This window comes from Rana temporaria, chromosome 4, assembly GCF_905171775.1.
Source record: "Rana temporaria chromosome 4, aRanTem1.1, whole genome shotgun sequence".
Lineage (NCBI taxonomy): Eukaryota > Metazoa > Chordata > Amphibia > Anura > Ranidae > Rana > Rana temporaria.
This window is the reverse complement of record NC_053492.1, coordinates 184,893,239-184,910,873: the sequence shown is the minus strand read 5'-3', so window position 1 is coordinate 184,910,873 and position 17,635 is coordinate 184,893,239. Positions and strand designations below refer to the sequence as shown.

General features: G+C 47.6%; 1 protein-coding gene across 1 annotated transcript in view; it reads right to left on the bottom strand.

The window, feature by feature from the left end:
* The window catches only part of ACAP2 (ArfGAP with coiled-coil, ankyrin repeat and PH domains 2), a 178,735-nt gene that overhangs the window by 24,710 nt on the left and 136,390 nt on the right, over positions 1-17,635 (bottom strand). The window contains exons 18-19 of the mRNA XM_040347722.1: positions 9,671-9,824; positions 360-435 (exon numbers count right to left, since the gene is read on the bottom strand). Of these exons, the coding sequence (XP_040203656.1) occupies positions 360-435; positions 9,671-9,824 (230 nt within the window). The remainder of the gene's footprint in view (positions 1-359; positions 436-9,670; positions 9,825-17,635) is intronic.

Below are 17,635 nucleotides of genomic sequence, written 5' to 3'. Positions count from 1 at the left end.
TTAAGAGCTTTACATTCCAGCATACAGATTAGTGGAAGGTTAGCAAGAAGCAAATGGTAAAGTCTGGACATGGTCAGCCAACACAGCAAATAGTCCACACCATACAAGATTTGTTACTTACTACTACACAGCTTTGAAGAAGTATCAAAGTAGGAGAAGAGCGAGTCTAGCTCATCAGGACAGAACAGAGACTCCCGTCTGGCTTCATCGCTGGTAACAGCGACCGCTGGGGACATGCAAGTTAGCAAAGCATAGAGCAGGCAGTGAAAGGAGGAAGAGGGTCAAGTGAAAACAGACAGTTCTGAGATGAAAGAGAAAGTGTCAGTTTTAACAATCAAAGATCACAGATCTAAGCATACACTGGGTTTTAATCCACAGAAAGCAGTGACGCTGGGAGGGTTGGAAGGCCTTAGTTTGGTATTGATCTTTTTACAGCTATAGTAGTAATCACCAAGAAAGAGTGTCAAAAAACAGTATCTCACAAAAGTGAGTACACCCCTCACATTTTTGTAAATATTTTATTACATCTTATGTGACAACCCTGAAGAAATGACACTTTGCTACAATGTAAAGTAGTGAGTGTACAGCTTGAACAACAGTGTACATTTGCTGTCCCCTCAAAATAACTCAACACACAGCCATTAATGTCTAAACCGCTGGCAACAAAAGGGAGTACACTCCTAAGTGAAAATGTCCACATTGGGCCCAATTAGCCATTTTCCTATCCCGATGTCATGTGACATAGTTATCGCTCTCACTCTTATACTGTTCACTGGAAGTTCAAAATGGCACCTCATGGCAAAGAACTTTCTGAAGATCTGAAAAAATTATTGTTGCTCTACATAAAACATAGCCTAGGCTATACGAAGATTGCTAAGACCCTGAAACTGAGCTGCAGCTTCATGGCCTAGACCATACAGTGGTTTAACAGGACAGCTTCCACACAGAACAGTCCACGCCATGGTCGACTAAAGACATTGCGTGCACGTGCTCAGCATCATATTCAGAGGTTGTCTTTGGGAAATAGACGCATGAGTGATGTCAGCATTGCTGCAGAGGTAAAGGGGTGGGGGGTCAGCCTGTCAGTGCTCAGACCATACGCCGCATGCTGCATCAAATTGGTCTGCAGGGCTGTCACCCGAGAAAAAAGCCTCTTCTAAAGACGATGCACAAGTCAGCCTGCAAACAGTTTGCTGAAGACAAGCAGGCTAATGACATGGATTAATGGAATCATTAACTTATTTGGCTCAGATGGTGTCAAGAGTGTGTGGTGGCAACCAGATGAGGAGTACGAAAAAAAAAGTGTGTCCTGCCTACAGTCAAGCAAGGTGGTGGGAGTGAGAAATAATACCGCTCTAAAAACTGCTGATCCCTTGGCTTTGCTTTCGTCCCACTGAACCAAAAGGGTGCTGGCTATGCACAGGTACATTGGATAGAAGAAGGTCCTGGACTGCCGCACTCCTTAAAAACGATGTCTTTATTTGTACAAATAAAATCCAAAAACAACCAAAGCAATACAGTCAAAACGTGGTGAACAGGGGGGCGTGGTCTGGAGCTGCATGGAGTAGGACGTGCTGGGTGAGAGCTCCGCTCGTGGCTGATCCTATCTACATCCATCCTGGGGGAATCTACCCTGAAAACTAGCAACAAGCTCACCCACCTATGCCGCTAGTATTTGACAGCGACATGTCGCCCCCTAAGAGGTCTGGGGCCCTGGCAAAACTCGACAAGAGCCGTCATGGTGATCGGGACCAGGTGGAGGAAGATGGCGCCGCCATGCTCCCTGAGAGTGAGGACCGTCCATCTGGCGACACCGCACGGGTTTTGGAGGCTATTGCTGCCTGCCAAACGTCCCTCACAACCAGGATCGAGGAAGTTAAAGTGGACATCTCCCACATTCGGCATGACATGCACAAGCTGCGGGACCGGGTGTCGGAAACAGAGCGCAGGCTGGACCACGTGGAAGATGGCCTACACCCGCTCCAGGTCACGGTGGAAAATTTGCAGCACCAACTCCAGGCGGTGCTCTCTAAGCAGGACGATATGGAGAATCGCCTTCGCAGATGTAATCTGCGCTTTGTGGGTCTTCCCGAACGCTCGGAAGGAGCGGACCCCCCTACTTACCTGGAAAACCTGCTTGTTAAAACTTTTGGCAGGGAGGCCTTCTCCTCCACTTTCGTTGTGGAGCGCGCCCATCGCCTGGCTGCAAAACCCCCTCCGGAGGGTGCCCCCCCGAGGACCTTCATCGCCAAGCTGCTTAACTACCGCGATCGTGACGCTGTCCTCCGACTTACCCGTGAAAAGGGGAATATCCCCCTTGGCAATGTAACGGTAGCCGTGTATCCGGATTTTTCGTCAGAAGTTCAGAAGAGGAGGGCGCGATTCACAGAGGCAAAGCGGCTGCTGCGTGTGCATCACCTACCATACGCAATGCTCTTCCCAGCGCGGCTCCGTGTTGTGTGCGATGGTAAGGCTCAATTTTTCGAAGACCCTCAAGCAATCCTCTCCTGGCTGGAGCGCCGCGATGGAGCCGGCTCGTCCCGTAACTGATCCCTCGCCTCTCACCCCAGTTTGTCACCTGTCCCACGCGGTATGCCGCTCTGTTTCTCCTGGACAACACTGCCTTGGCTGTATGGACTTCCTAAACAGTGAGTTGACTATGCTCCCATCCGAGGCCCCCCATCCCCCTTCTATCCTTGCATACCCTGCTTTGCTCCCCCCCCCCTCCCCCCTTTTTCTTTCCTCTGCTTCCCCCGGTCATTTCTCCCCCTGTCACTAGCCACGAGTGGCCCACCCACACCGGTATCCCACCTGAACAGATACCCCACTCTTGCACCAGTGTGTGCTCTACAGTTTGGTCGCCCCCCTGACCTCATTGGTTGCCCTGTCCTCTGGGTACTTCCATCACCCTAGGCAACCATTACTAAGCTACTGTTTCCCTGGCCGGCCCCCGTCCCCAGACTTTTGGTGGGTGGTGGGGTGTTATACCTGCTGTGTCGGTCCAGTGTTTTTGCAGGCTATGTTCAGTGCGTGTACTATAGTGCTAGTAATTTTGTTTTTTGCTTGTTGGTTCTTTTTCTTTTTATTTTAGCAATGTCGGAGTATTATGCAGACTTTATTGAATTTTCTGATATGTTTCCACATGTGGGGTGGGCGTCGCGCCTCCTCGTGCTGGGTTCTATTTGGGCCCTCGGGGGACGCGCGGCCCCCACCTACTGCCCCCAGGTCACTCTACGTGGTCTTCCCGCCTCCCCGACTTCGGGGGGGTGCGGGTCCCCCCTATGCCATTACACCTTCCCATGGCGTCCCTAAAGGTGGTGACCTGGAACGTTCGCGGCTTGGGGGACCGGACTAAACGTTCGGCAGTCCTCTCCCACCTGAAATCCCAACATGCTGATGTTTCTATCCTGGTGGAGACGCATCTTGCAGGTCAGAAACAGTTGTGCCTCAAGAAAGCCTGGGTGGGGTGGGTATACCAGGCCCCCCACACCTCTAATTCCCGAGGTGTGGCGGTACTGGTAGCGAGATCCCAGCAATTTCAGCTACACACGTTGCAATCTGATCCCCAGGGTCGCTATTTATTTTTACATGCCACTATCGGCGGCCTCGAGGTACTGCTCCTGGCCTTCTATGTTCCCCCCCTTTTCAGTTCGAGGTGCTTCAGCGGGGGGTGGCTTTCATGACTCTCTACCCGTCGGTGCCTGCCATATGGGCGGGCGACTTCAATATGGTCATCTCCCCACCCTTGGACAGACTGGGCCAGAACGCCCCTAGGGGCCCTGTGCCGAGCATCACTAGGTTTGGTAGGTTCCTGGCTGAGTTTGCTCTGACTGACACCTGGCGGCATAAGCACCCCACCCAACTAGGATTTTCCTGCTTCACCCCCTCCCGCGCTGTAATGTCACGTATTGACCTTATACTTGTAACCCCCTCCCTCCTCCCGTATCTCCTTGATGTAGGTTTTGACACCAGGACACTTTCCGACCACTCCCCATACTGGGTCAAGCTGAGGCTCCCATCACCCCCCACGACCCAGATCTGGCGCCTCAATCCATTTTGGTTGAGTGTTCTCCCGGAGCTGGAATCTATCGGGGCTGAATGGGTCCGCTTTAACACAAACGTCGGTTCAGCCTCGGCGGGACCTGTGTGGGAGGCGTTCAAACTTCATGCTCGCATGTTCCTCTCCTCCCGCATCAACAGACACAAAGCCTCTTCTAAACAGCTAATTCACCAGGCCGAGACACAACTTAGATCCCTCGAGCGGGCCTTCCTGGCTGATCCGTCAGACACTACCACTTCCCAGCTCCGTCTGCAGTCCAGACTGACGGACCAATTGCACCTCGAGAGGGCACGTCGGGGTATCTTTTTCAACAAACAGCGCACATACGAGCATGGGGAACGGGCTGGTCGGCTCCTTGCCTATATGGCTCATCTAGACCACAAGCCCCCCGTGGTTGTGGCCCTCCGCGCGGAATCCGGGGCGATACTTTCGGACCCTGATCAGGTAGCGGAGGAGTTTAGGTCCTTTTACTCGAAGCTCTATACCTCCACTACACAACACTCCAGGGAGGAGCTTACCGCCCTTCTACAGAGTGTCACCTTCCCTACCCTATCCCCAAGTCAAGTCTCTATGCTTGAGGCTCCCATTACCACCGTCTGTGTGGAGACGGCCATCGCGAGCCTCCCCACTTCTAAAACCCCGGGCTCCGACGGGCTTCCCCTCGAATTCTACAAGTCCTTCCAGGACTCTCTTGTCCCCAGGCTCTGCGAGCTATACAATCACGCCTTTGACACGGGAACACTTCCCTCCTCCATGAGTGAAGCTATTATTGTCCTTATACCGAAACCAGGCAAGGACCCCATGCTCCCCGAGTCTTACCGCCCCATTTCACTTCTCCAGCTAGATGTGAAGATCCTTGCTAAAATCCTTGCCCTGCGCCTTAACAAAATCATCTCCAGCCTGATACACCCCGACCAGACTGGGTTCATGCCCAACAAAAACATGGCCTTCAACCTCCGCAGGCTCTACATGAACCTTCAGGCTCAGCACGTAGAGGTGGGCTCCAGAGTGATAGTTAGCCTCGACGCTGCCAAGGCTTTTGATTCAGTGGAATGGCCATACCTTTGGGAAAGCCTTGGCAGATTCGGCTTCGGCCCCCGCTTTGTAAAATGGCTCCAACTCCTATATCAGGCACCCACGGCGCGTATCAGGGTCAATGGTAGGACCTCCTCTCCTTTTCCTCTCTCTCGTGGCACTCGTCAGGGCTGCCCCGTCTCACCCATGCTCTATGCCCTTGCAGTAGAACCCCTGAGTATAGCCCTACGTAGTCATTCGGGGATTAACGGGCTGCGATGCGGACAGGTCACTGAACTACTTAGCCTCTACGCTGATGACATGCTCCTTTACCTATCGGATGCAGGCCCCTCACTCCAAATGGCCCTTCAGGTTATAACCCAGTTCGGGGAATTTTCGGGCCTACAGATAAACTGGACTAAGTCCCATATCCTCCCCCTAGATCTAGGCCCCCCTACTGCGACACAGGCGGCCCTTCCACTGCTGCGGACGGATGTTGTTAAATACCTGGGCGTCCATGTCACTAGATCCCCTTTAGACTACATAAGTCTCAACATTGAGCCACTTTTCCAGACGCTGAAGTCCAAAACTCAAACGTGGTCCCGTCTCCCTCTTGGGGTGATGGGCCGGGTAAGCCTAGTCAAAATGATCCTCCTCCCGAAGCTGCATAGAGCCTTCTGGCATGCTCCGCTATATATCCCCCCCCGTATTTTTAAGGCCATGGAGTCCATTCTTAACTCATTCATCTGGGGCCCATCTCGGCATAAGCTGCCGTGGCGGGTCCTGAAGTGCCCCTCCAGTCAAGGGGGCGCTTCGGTTCCAGACCTGTTCCTATACTATGTCGCATCCCAGCTCTCCCACTTCTATCATATTCACCATTCTGATGGGAGGCGATATCTGGCTATGGTGTGCTCCAGGGCCCATGGCCCGGTCTCGCACCCATTCCAGCTCATGTACTGTGCACCCCGCAACTCTAGGCGACCGGACGACGGGAATCAGCTGCTCTTCCATCATCGCAAAATTTGGCAGATTGCCATGTCGGTTGGCAAGGCTCCGTCCCCCCACTCTAACACACCCCTTTGGGATAATCCCCAACTGCCTGAACTGGCCATGGTCCCTGACCACGGCATTTGGGTTAGGAGCGGAATTATTTATCTTACGCAAGTCGTTGCACACGGTTCGGTCAGGTCCTTCCAATCCCTTAAAAAGATACCCATGCCCTAGCAAATCACATGTTTTTCCGCTACCTCCAGCTTCGCCACGCACTTACCACACAATTTGGTACTACCATCCCACTTCTCGAGACCCCACTCCCTGTTGACATCGTCCTGGGCTCGGACCCTAAGAAACTGACTTCTCAATTCTACTCATACCTCCTGGCTCCCTCGGCGGCTGTCACTCTCCAGCAGGCGAAAACTCGTTGGGAACCTGACTTGGGGGTGCTGTCGTCGGAGGATTGGGACGAAGTCCTCGTTAATTGCAGATTAGTCTCTCCCAAGATTTCCGACCGCCTCACCCAGCTATACATCCTGCATCGGTCATACCTAACGCCCCGTCGCATTTTAAAGTTTAGGCCGGACGGCAACCCTGACTGCCCGGGCTGTGACTCTCCTGATCCTACCCTCTATCACCTCATCTGGGAATGCCCCTGCGTGCAGGACTACTGGACCCAGGTGGTCCGATTTCTTCACGACCGCATGGGCTCCCCCCTCTCTCTTAGCCCACGACAATGCTTGTTCGGACTGTTTTCGCTGTCTGAGGCCGAAAAGTACCTTAATATATTTTTGCAAGAGACGTTGTTCCTTGCTCGGCTTCAGATAGCGAAAACCTGGCTTAGGGGCTCTCCCCCTACCCTGCAACAGTGGACTAAAGCTGTTAATGACACCCTACCCTTTAAAAAGCTTCTTTATGTCCACAGGGGTTGCCCCGGTAAATATAACAAGATCTGGGATAGATGGTTGGGAGAGGCCTCCACATGCGCTATTTCCACAGATTAGCGCCCCCCCCTTTTTTTTTTGCACCTTTTGGGCTTTATTGGGCCGCGGCCCTCACACCTAACATGTCCCATCCCCACATGTTGTACTGCATATTCATGTGTTACTTACTCTACCTGTATTATGTCTGTCATGTCTGCATATTTGACATTGAAATGTATCCTTGCTTGTGGTGCATGTTGCACCGATTATTGCATTCTTTGTAACCATTTGATTTTCATGCTCATTAAACGACGTTCTGATTTAAAAAAAAAACGTGGTGAACAGCAAGAAAAAGGTTGCTGACATGTTTCACATCATGTGATGCTTACTCATAGCTAGTAAGCATCACATGATGTGAAACATGTCAGCCACCTTTTTCTTGCTGTTCACCACGTTTTGACTGTATTGCTTTGGTTGTTTTTGGATTTTATTTGTACAAATAAAGACATCGTTTTAAGGAGTGCGACAGTCCAGGACCTTCTTCTATCCAAGGTGGTGGGAGTGTCCTGGTCTGGGGTGCATGAGTGCTACCGGCACTGGGGAGCTAAAGTTCATTGAGGGAACCATGAATTTCAATATGTACTGTGACATACTGAAGCAGGGCATGATCTCCTCCCTATGGAGACTGGGCCGGAGGGCAGTATTCCAACATGATAATGACCCCAAACACACCTCCAAGATGACCACTGCCTTGCTAAAGAAGCTGAGGGTAAAGGTGATGGACTGGCCAAGCATGTCTCCAGACCTAAACCCTATTGAGCATCTGTAGGGCATCCTCAAACGCAAGGTCTCTAACATCCACCAGCTCCGTGATGTCGTCATGGAGGAGTGGAAGAGGACTCCAGTGGCAACCTGTGAAGATCTGGTGAACTCCGTGCCCAAGAGGGTTAAGGCAGTGCTGGAAAATAATGGTGACCACAGAAAATATTGACACTTTGGGCCCAATTTGGAAATTTTCACGTAGGGGTGTGCTCACTGTTGTTGCAAGCGGTTTAGACATTAATGGCTGTGTGTTAAGTAATTTTGAGAGGACAGCAAATTAATACTATTATACAAGCTGTACATTTACTACTTTACATTGTAGAAAAGTGTCAGTAAATGTCACATGAAAAGATAGAATAAAATATTTACAAAAATGTGAGGGGTGTACTCGCTTTTATGAGATATTGTATAATGTACCTGTATGCTCAGATATGTATGCACCAACCAAGGAAATGTATTGCTCCATAACAGAGAGATCCTGGCACCACCCTGGTATTTCAAATGTGTACTTGCAGCTCATTTCCTTTCCATAATTTATTTTTTATTGCAACTCTGAACTTAATAGAAAATGTTAATTCTTTGGAAAGAGTTAATTATCTAGCATAGCCCTTCCCTCTGCTGAGAGCAATTAATTACTCCCTGCGCTGGCCCAGAATCTTCATCAGGCCCTCCCCTCACCTCCCTGTATAGCATCTTATATAGCTGCTAGGGGAGGAGAGAAGAGAAATATTATAGAGCAGAAATATTCAATCAGCAGATCTCCAGCTGTTGCAGAACTACAAGTCTCATGAGGCCTAGCAAGACTCTTGACAGTCACAAGAATGTCCAAAGGCAGAGGCATGATGGGACGTTTTGCAACAGCTGGAGGTCCGCTAATTGCATATCCCTGCTATAGAGTGTCAATTGACAGCGGAATCTTCTGACATCACATCTAAAATTGCAGCTCCTAGTAGCAGTTTCAGTGCTTTTGGATATCCGACATGCATAAGATGCGTTCAACGTACATATAAGCTTATAGGAAGAGGTTTGTTGAAAAGAATAGTCTAGTGCAGGCATATCCAAAGTCTGGCCCGCGTTTCGGTTTGATGTGGCCCCGACTTGGAATTTACATATATATTCATCTGTGGCCCCTCAAGTATATTTATTTGTGGCCCTCAAGCTCGAGCCTGTTATGTTTTTGCTGTGAATATATCCATCTTTTTTAGCTGAACAAATCCCACAGCGCCGCAATCATTGTTAGAATGAGCAGGGGCGTGTGGCTGGGAGTGTTGCTGGGGCGTGTTCAGAAGTCGACGTGCCAGAGCCACTATGAAGCTGACAGCGCGTAGAGCCAATCACAGGCACTGTGACTATTCCCGATCTCTGCATCTGCGGACTGCAGATGCAGAGATCGAGGAAATGTCACAGTGCCTGTGATTAGCCGTGGCGCTGGCGTTGCACATCGACTTGTGAACATGCCCTAGCAACACACCCTGGCTCATTCTAACAAAGAGCGTGGCGCTCAGGGATTTGTCAGGCTAAAGAAGATAGATATATTCACAGCAAAAAAACACATAACACGCTTTAGCTTGGGGGCCACAGATGGATATACTTGGGGGGGGGGGGGGGTGCACAGATGGATATATATGTAAATTCCAAGTGGGGGCCACATGTGCCCGTTTAGGCCATATGAATGATTGTGATAGATATAAGAACTTTAAAGGTATGCACAGAGAAGGTTTTTCTGGGGGAATTAACTTAATCAGGCAGGTTTCACATACAGTATTGACAGCATTTGCTTTAATCCATAAAAAGTGTAAGAGTATTAACTCCTATACAATTACAAAGTTCACATTTCAGTACTCCACACCCTGTTTACAAGTTCAGGTTTGCACTTGTCCATATATACTTTTCAATGCTCATGATGATTACATAATTAAGCAATGCTAAATAATAAACTATGTCTGGATAAATTTTTTGTTCACTTGGCATTCTGAATTTTCCTGATGTATACTGATCTGTAACTCTGCAAGCTAGGAAAACGAAAAAAAAAAATAGCAATTTACTAAAATATAGCAACAATTCAGTTTTTCAACAATTGTGTCTCTTATTATAAAAATATGATTTTTATAACAGCTTACCTGTAAAATTATTTTCTTGGAGTACATCACGGGACACAGAGCAGCCATAGTAATTACTATGTGGATTATATGCCACCTATAGGTGAATGGACACTGGCACACCCAAAGACATGAAGTCCTCCTCTATATAACCCCTCCCATACAGGAAGTACCTCGGTTAGAGAGAGAGAGAGAGAGAGCGAGAGAGAGAGAGAGAGAGAGAGAGAGAGAGATATTTCCCAATAAGAGGGGAGGGATCTCTGTGTCCCGTGATGTACTCCAAGAAAGGGATTTTACAGGTAAGCTGTTATAAAAATCATATTTTCTTTATCATACATCACGAGGCAACCGAGCAGCCATAGTAATTACTATTCTGCCAATTCTGATACTCTCCTCGCCGAGGTTACTGCCACCAAAAAAACACAACTTCCTTGTCAAAATGTTTAAGGGAATATGGTGCATTGGCTCAAAGGGCTGTCTTTGTAATGCTGACAAAACTAGATTCAAATCCCATGGGCACAAGGGTGACCTAACTGGCGGAGTTATACGAGTTACCTCTTGTATAAAGGCTCGGATCAAAGAATGTGAAGCAAGCAGCATTTGAAAAAACACTGACAAGGCCGAGATCTGACCCTTGATTGTACTCAAGGGTAGCTTCATTTCTACCCCCAACTGTAGAAAGGCAAGAATTCTTCCAATGACATATTTTCGAGGATGTCATCCTTTGGTTTCACACCAGGAAACATACGACCTCCAGACCCGATAATAAATGGTCCTGGAAGCCGGCTTCTTTGCATATTAAGGGTAGTTACCACTGAACCTAAAAGCCCTGACTCTTTAATATGTGGGTTTCAATAGCCAAACCGTTCAATATAGTGACTGTAAGGCAGGATGGAAAACTGGTCCTTGCGAAAGCCAGTCTGGACAGGACGGAAGAGTCCACGGTTCTCCTACTGCCAACCTTACGATCCCTGCATACCAGGATCTTCTGGGCCATTCCAGGGCTACCAGTATTACCGGCTTCCCTTCCTCTTTTATCCTGCATAGAAGCTGCACTGGGGGGGGGGGGGGGGAAACGCACAAACCAGTGAAAACTGATCCCAAGGGGTTACTAACGCATCCCTCCCGCATGCGAGTGGATCCCTTGTCCTTGACACAAAGTTGTCCCAAGTTATTGTTGAACCTGGATGCCAATAGATCTATGTCCAAGGTGCCCCATTTTTGGCAAATGGCTGAAAAAAAATGTCGGGATGGAAAGACCATTCTTCCGGGAACAATTGTTGGCAGGCGAATTTCTTGAGCCGCCAATTCTCCATCCCTGGAATGAAGACTGCAGATAGGCAAGGTACATGCTTTTCTGCCCAAGCCAGAATATTGTTCACTTCCCTCTGGGCTGCGTGACTTCTGGTGCCCCTTTGGTGGTTGATGTATGCAACTTCTGTGGTAGTCAGATTGTATCCTTGTAATCTGAGAGTCCAGGCCATTAGGGCCAGACGCGCCTCTAGGAAATTGATGGGCAAGGCTTTTTCGCACTCTGACCACTTCCCCTGGACAGGGGTCTCCTCCAGAACCGCTCCTCTGCCCGAGGCTGGCATCCGTTGTTACAACCTTCCAGGTTACTGGCAACTGAGAACTTTGGCGCACCATGGGGCCAGATACATTGGGTAATCCAAGGCTTGGTTTTCTTGTTCCAAGCAGACAGAATACTATTTTTCAACAGTCTTGAATGAAACTAGGCATAGGGAACCGCTTCAAATGAAGCCACCATTTTCCCCAACAGCCTCATGCAAAGGCGAATGGAAGGATCCTTCTTTGCCTTGACCACATGAACAAGATCTTATAGCCCTGACTTTTGTCTGAGGCAAAAATACTTTTTCTTGAGCTATATCTATAGCCAGACCAAAGTACTCCAGCCTCCTCTCTGGCCATAAGGCTGACTTCTCTAGGTTGAGAATCCAACCCAGGTGATCTAAGTACTTGACCGTGTTGGACACTCTGGTCTAGCCATGCAACCGACTGATCCATCAGCAGCAGGTCGTCTATATATGCCATACCCGGGCCCCTTAGTCTTGCTAGTGCCAGGGCAAGAACTTTTGTAAACACCCGGGGCGCAGTGGCTAACCCGAAGGGCAATGCTGTATCCTGGCCTAAGCCAACAAGGCCTAGGGCAGCACTTTGCAGCGGGCAGCACGGAAAAGAGTCCCCGCCAGGTTGCTCTACACTGTTCGTGTAGTGCCAGTCTTATGGGGTGGACTGGTCTGACAGGCAAATTAGTCTAGCGCCCCCATAAAGCAGCTGCACTGCTTTCGGTACGTGGGCAGCCGGCATTCCGCAACTCAGAGGGGGGGGGGTGTGCTGCTTCTAATTTTGACTGTTCTATCATCCTGGACCACAAACTTTCCTCACTGTGCTGTGTTTTCTGCTGCACCATTGGCATGGTTATATCTTCATAGTCCTCTCCATAAAATTATCAGAAATGTGTGTCCCCACTCAAAAATGTCAGGGTGGGTCTTAAACAGAAAGGGGTGTGGCCTTGACAGGAAGGGGCAGGCCATATTTAAATTGGGGTGTGCATGAGTTTAGTCAGGCCTATGGCAGCACAAAACCTAAACACACTACTGCCGAAGGGCAAGGCCACAAACTGAAAGTGGTGCTGTTCTACCGCAAAACGCAGACTTTCCTGGTAAGCGGGAAAAATTGGCACATAGATGCCAGAAATTCTCCTCCCCACTGGGTGGACGCGACTGACGGATTGACTCTATGCAAAAAAAACGGACGGTTAGGAACCGATTTAAGATCTTTGAGATCTAGAATGGGTCTGATATCTCCATTTGGTTTTGACACCGTGAAGAGATTTGAATAAAACCCCATGCCCTGCTCTTCTGAGGAAATCTCTATGATTACACCCTGAGACGTCAGTCAATCTAGCACCAGAAACAAAGACATCCTTTTGATGTTTGGGAATGCTCGACCTTAGAAAATGAAATGGTGGAAACTCTCGAAACTCTAGTTTGTACCCTAGAGATGCTTTGGAGATTATCTGTCTGTCTTGGATCTCTTCCTGCCAGACCCCTAAAAACTGCAGAAGCCTTCCCCCCACCCCCACGAGCAGGGGTGCCCCTTCAAAAGGAGGCATTGGGACCTCTGCTTTGCAGGCTTCTGCCCCAGGGCTTCTTCTGGCCTTGTGCTTGGCCTTGAGGTTTACCTCTTTAACCTGACGGCGGTTAACTGGTAAAAGGGCACTCTTACCACCCAAATTTTTTGGGGCTATATTTATCCAAATCATCCCCGAACAACCGTTCCCCATGAAAGGAAAAACCTGCCAATAGCTTTTTGCATGGCAATTCAGCTGACCAATGGTTCAACCAGAGAATTCTATGCATATGCACTAATAGAGCAAGGTGTGACACCTACGTCCTCTTTAAGAGGCCAGCCGTGGGTAACGAGCAGGCCGCCGGTTGCACGCTCGCGACCCGGTCCGAAGCTCCGTGACCGCGGGACCCGATCGCTGCCCGTGTCCCGCGAATGGTCACAGGAGCTGAAGAACGGGGAGAGGTGTGTGGCAGTGACATTGATCGTCCCTATATCAGGGAACAGACGATCAGTGACGTCACGCCTACAGCCACCCCCCCTACAGCAAGAATCACTCCCTTAAGGCACACCTAACCCCTTAGCGCCACCTAGTGGTTAACCCCTTCACTGCCATTGTAATTTTCACAGTAATCAGTGCAAAAACCTGGACATTGGCCACTGGACAATTTAGACTCTTATTCACAGAAGAGATAGCAGCGTCTACTGCTGGCAAACTCCACTTCTTAGTGAACTTTTCCTCCATAGGATAAAGAAGAGACAATCTTCTAGGAGGAAGAAAATACCTATCTGGGTGATCCCAGTCAGCATAGATTAGCTGCTCCAGCAATGGGTGTACAGGAAATGCATGTGGACCCTGTGGAGGCCTTAAAGAACCGAAGACTGGGAGGAAGAAGCAAACATATTGGCTTTTTTTCCTTCCAAACCAACTAATGCTGAGCAAAACCGTCCTTGGTGACTTATGCAGAGGCTGAAATATTGGAAGTGGCTACAATGCCTGAGAGCCTGAATTACTCAGAATGGCCAGTTGCTTCTGGTCTTTCAGGGGAGGATGGAACTGTGGAAGAATGACTAGGATCCACAGACCCCGACCGTGGCACCCTTGCGCTCCTTCCTTCAGGAAAACATATTCCTAAGCACAAAAGGCAGAGGTACTTACAATGTGCATCTACTGCCGAGCTATAGCCCAGCAATGGTAATATACGCCGCCATCACTGCTAAGCTTGATGCTGAGTAAACACGACTTTAAAAATGCCTGTAACCAACATCCATACAGTGCTTACATGCCCTTGTATGCTCAGTGTCCCTCCGTCAGCCACCAGTCTCTTTCCAGAGTAAAAAAAAAAACTTTAAAGACAGCAAGCCTTGTGCCTGCGCCATGCATTATGTGAATGTTCGTTTCCAGACCTTGCTTTCTCTTCCTCAAGGCTTGGGTACCATACATTTTTGCCATTACTTTTGGTATCTTGAATGCATCCGACTGCATAGCCCCTTGATCCTGCTTAAGGATTTCCACAATGGGGCTTCTTCTTAGGGTAGCGCTTCTTCAACCGTGACCAACACCTTGAGACACTTGGCGAAAAAAAACTAGGTACTTCCTGTATGGGCGGGGTTATATAGAGGAGGACTTCCTGTCTTTGGGTGCGCCAGTGTCCATTCACCTATAGGTGGCATATAACCCACAAAATTATTATGGCTGCGCTGTGTCCCATGATGTACAACAAAGAAAAGCAATGTCTAGGGCAAACCTAACACGAGCACTGGGGATTTGTGTGATTCATGTGCACATACAGCTTAGAACACAAAGGGTAGTGCACATTTTACTTCCCCAGAGAGAGACAATTCCCTAGAACAGCTCCATCCACTTTGCATTTTTTACCCTCTCATTCTGAAAGTGTCTAACTCTTGTCTGTGCTGGCAGCTCTTCTACCTCTTCCCTAATTTCCCCTACATAACCTTTATATAGCTGCTAGGGCAGGAGAAATTAGGCATACTATACCACTGCATACTCTCATCCTCTGGCATTGCACCAACACAAGAGGTTTTACATACTGTAATTGTGCCATCTGTGATCTCACTGTGAGGTAATACCTACACGGGTTATAAAATGCATGCTTGTAACATAAAACCTATATCTGATGCTAGGTCCCACTCCCAATTACAACAAGTTTTAAGCATTTTTTTTTTGTAAGGCAGGCCATAGATGGTGCGAATTTCTTTCCTGACAGACAGACATGGGAATACCTCCTGCCAAGACATTGTATTCTACCACCGGGAGGGTGGGGAAATTGTCCCCGCTGCTAGCAATAAACACAAGTAAATCATCCGGTAGGCTGGTTGCATCCAAGTTGATTGATCGATCAACTTGGTACATTTAGCCTGCCCGTACACGATTCTAATCATGGCCGATTCCTGCTGAACCAGCTGAGAATCGTACCGTCTATGGCCGGCCTAAGTCTTGAACTACTTTTTCCACAGTACTGTACGATGGACTTCTTAAACAAAGTCTCATAATAATCACCGAAGAGGACTTCTGTATAAGAATCTTTACTCCCGCTTATTTATCTTTTTTTTATTTCCTTACTTTGAATATTACGATTGCTATGAATAACACATTTTGTGTGCCCCAACTAGTGTTTTAAATTTTTATTATAAATAAAATGATACTGAATTATACAATATGTTGTCAGTATCTTGGGTGTAAAGGATCACATTAATTTTATAAACACTCCAGCAATTGTAGAGTGCTGTTTTTTTAGGCAGCGACATATATATTATAGAGACACCACTCCCTCTGAAGGTGATGGGATTTTAGTTGAATGCGTTTGCGTCTGTCGCCAAGGTTTACCTCCACCATATATTGCTCTGGCAGAGGTATAGACGATGTACTGGTCATATGGACAGGTTCTGCAGGAGAACTCTGACTTTATGATTTTTCATATCCAAAAACCAAATTACATCTTAAATTTACGATTCAGTCTAACACATCTAGTATTCCTTTTATAGATCTACATCTATTTTTGAACCTACATATTTCAATACACAGTAATTTATACCAGAAAGATGCTGGAAATACTATCTTACATTATTCCAGTGCCCACGCTTGCTCCCTGGTACGGAGTATTCCATTCAGTCAATATCTCAGACTGCGTCAAAACTGTGCCAGGGAGGAGAATTTCGAAATCGAGGCCAAGGCCCCGTTTGTACGATTAAGCACAAGAGTATATAGTAAAAAAGCCTTAAAAAAAGGCATACCAAGGGGCAAAGTCAAACTCACGAGAGTCACTAATTTTCAAATCTAAGACTCGTGAGAACAATCCTACAACTAAACTCATCCCTGCCTTTAGTGCTCATCGGGATCTTTTTCGGAAATTAGTCTCTAATAACTGGTACTTCTTAGCAGAAGATCCAGTGATCTCGAAATATGTATCTAATCTACTGTTAATTGTATATAGGAGATCTCGATCAATAATAAGGGACAACCTGGTACACAGTCACTTTTCGCTAACCGCTCGCCTTTTAGGAGTGACAGGTGAAAGGGGACATATAAATGTGGAAATTGGGATTCGGTGCCCATGGATTAGAGAGGGTGAAGGATGCCCCTTAACCAGAGGAGGATACCATGAATTTAAAACTTACGCTGACTGCCACACTATAGACATAGTTTACTTAGCCACTTGTCTATGTGGTGCGTTCTATATTGGTAAAACCAATACAGGATCATCTCTATTACCTTGATGCTGGGCTACTATATACACCAATATGCAAACATGTGGGACTAAATCACGGTTATGATCCACCGTATATTAAATTTTTCGCATTGGAAGTAATATCCGAATTCGAAAAAGGCGGAGATGTCGATAAAGAAAATCCTCCAACAAGAGGCTAAGTGGATCTTTAATCAAAGAGCCACTTACCCATTGGGGTTAATTACAGCGTTGTCCTTCAAACCTTTCTTGTAACAACTTCATATAGACTTTTCAATTTTCCCAGAATTTAATTTCTAAAATTGGGCCATTTTCAATAATGACGCAACAAATGAATATTTTATAATTATTATTTGATTTCCCATCTTTTTATTTTCCTTATTATTTCTCATTATTTGTCATAGATGTCTTTATATTGTACTTTCTAAATTATTATTTTTTATCTTGTATCATCTCTTTTTTTAATGTTAGGTCTAGTTAATATTATGTATCTCTGGCACAAATGTCTATGTATATATTTATAGATATATGTTTTCTATGTATGTATTGTGCCTTTCCTGCATTAGAACAATGTATTGTAGCCATCTGTGAAATCTGGTTTTAAGTAGGGACGTTTTGGTGCCCCTGGTGGATGGAGAAGGATTAGATCTCCTTCCTCATATCCCCTCCTACATCATTCATAGTGGGATGGTCGGGGCCTGTGCTATGTACTGAGTACCGGACGGTATAAGGCTGGCTCTCTTGCGTATACGCGCCTTCAGAGGCACCCGCACCGGAAGTGATGTCAGGGGGTCAAGACTGACCCATCACTTCCGGTGGGATTGTGGACATAAAAGAGGGTGGTTCCGGTCTAAGTTCTGATACACACCTCTCTATGTCAACACATGCCAGTGGCACGCCCACTGTTGAACCGCTACGGGTTCATGT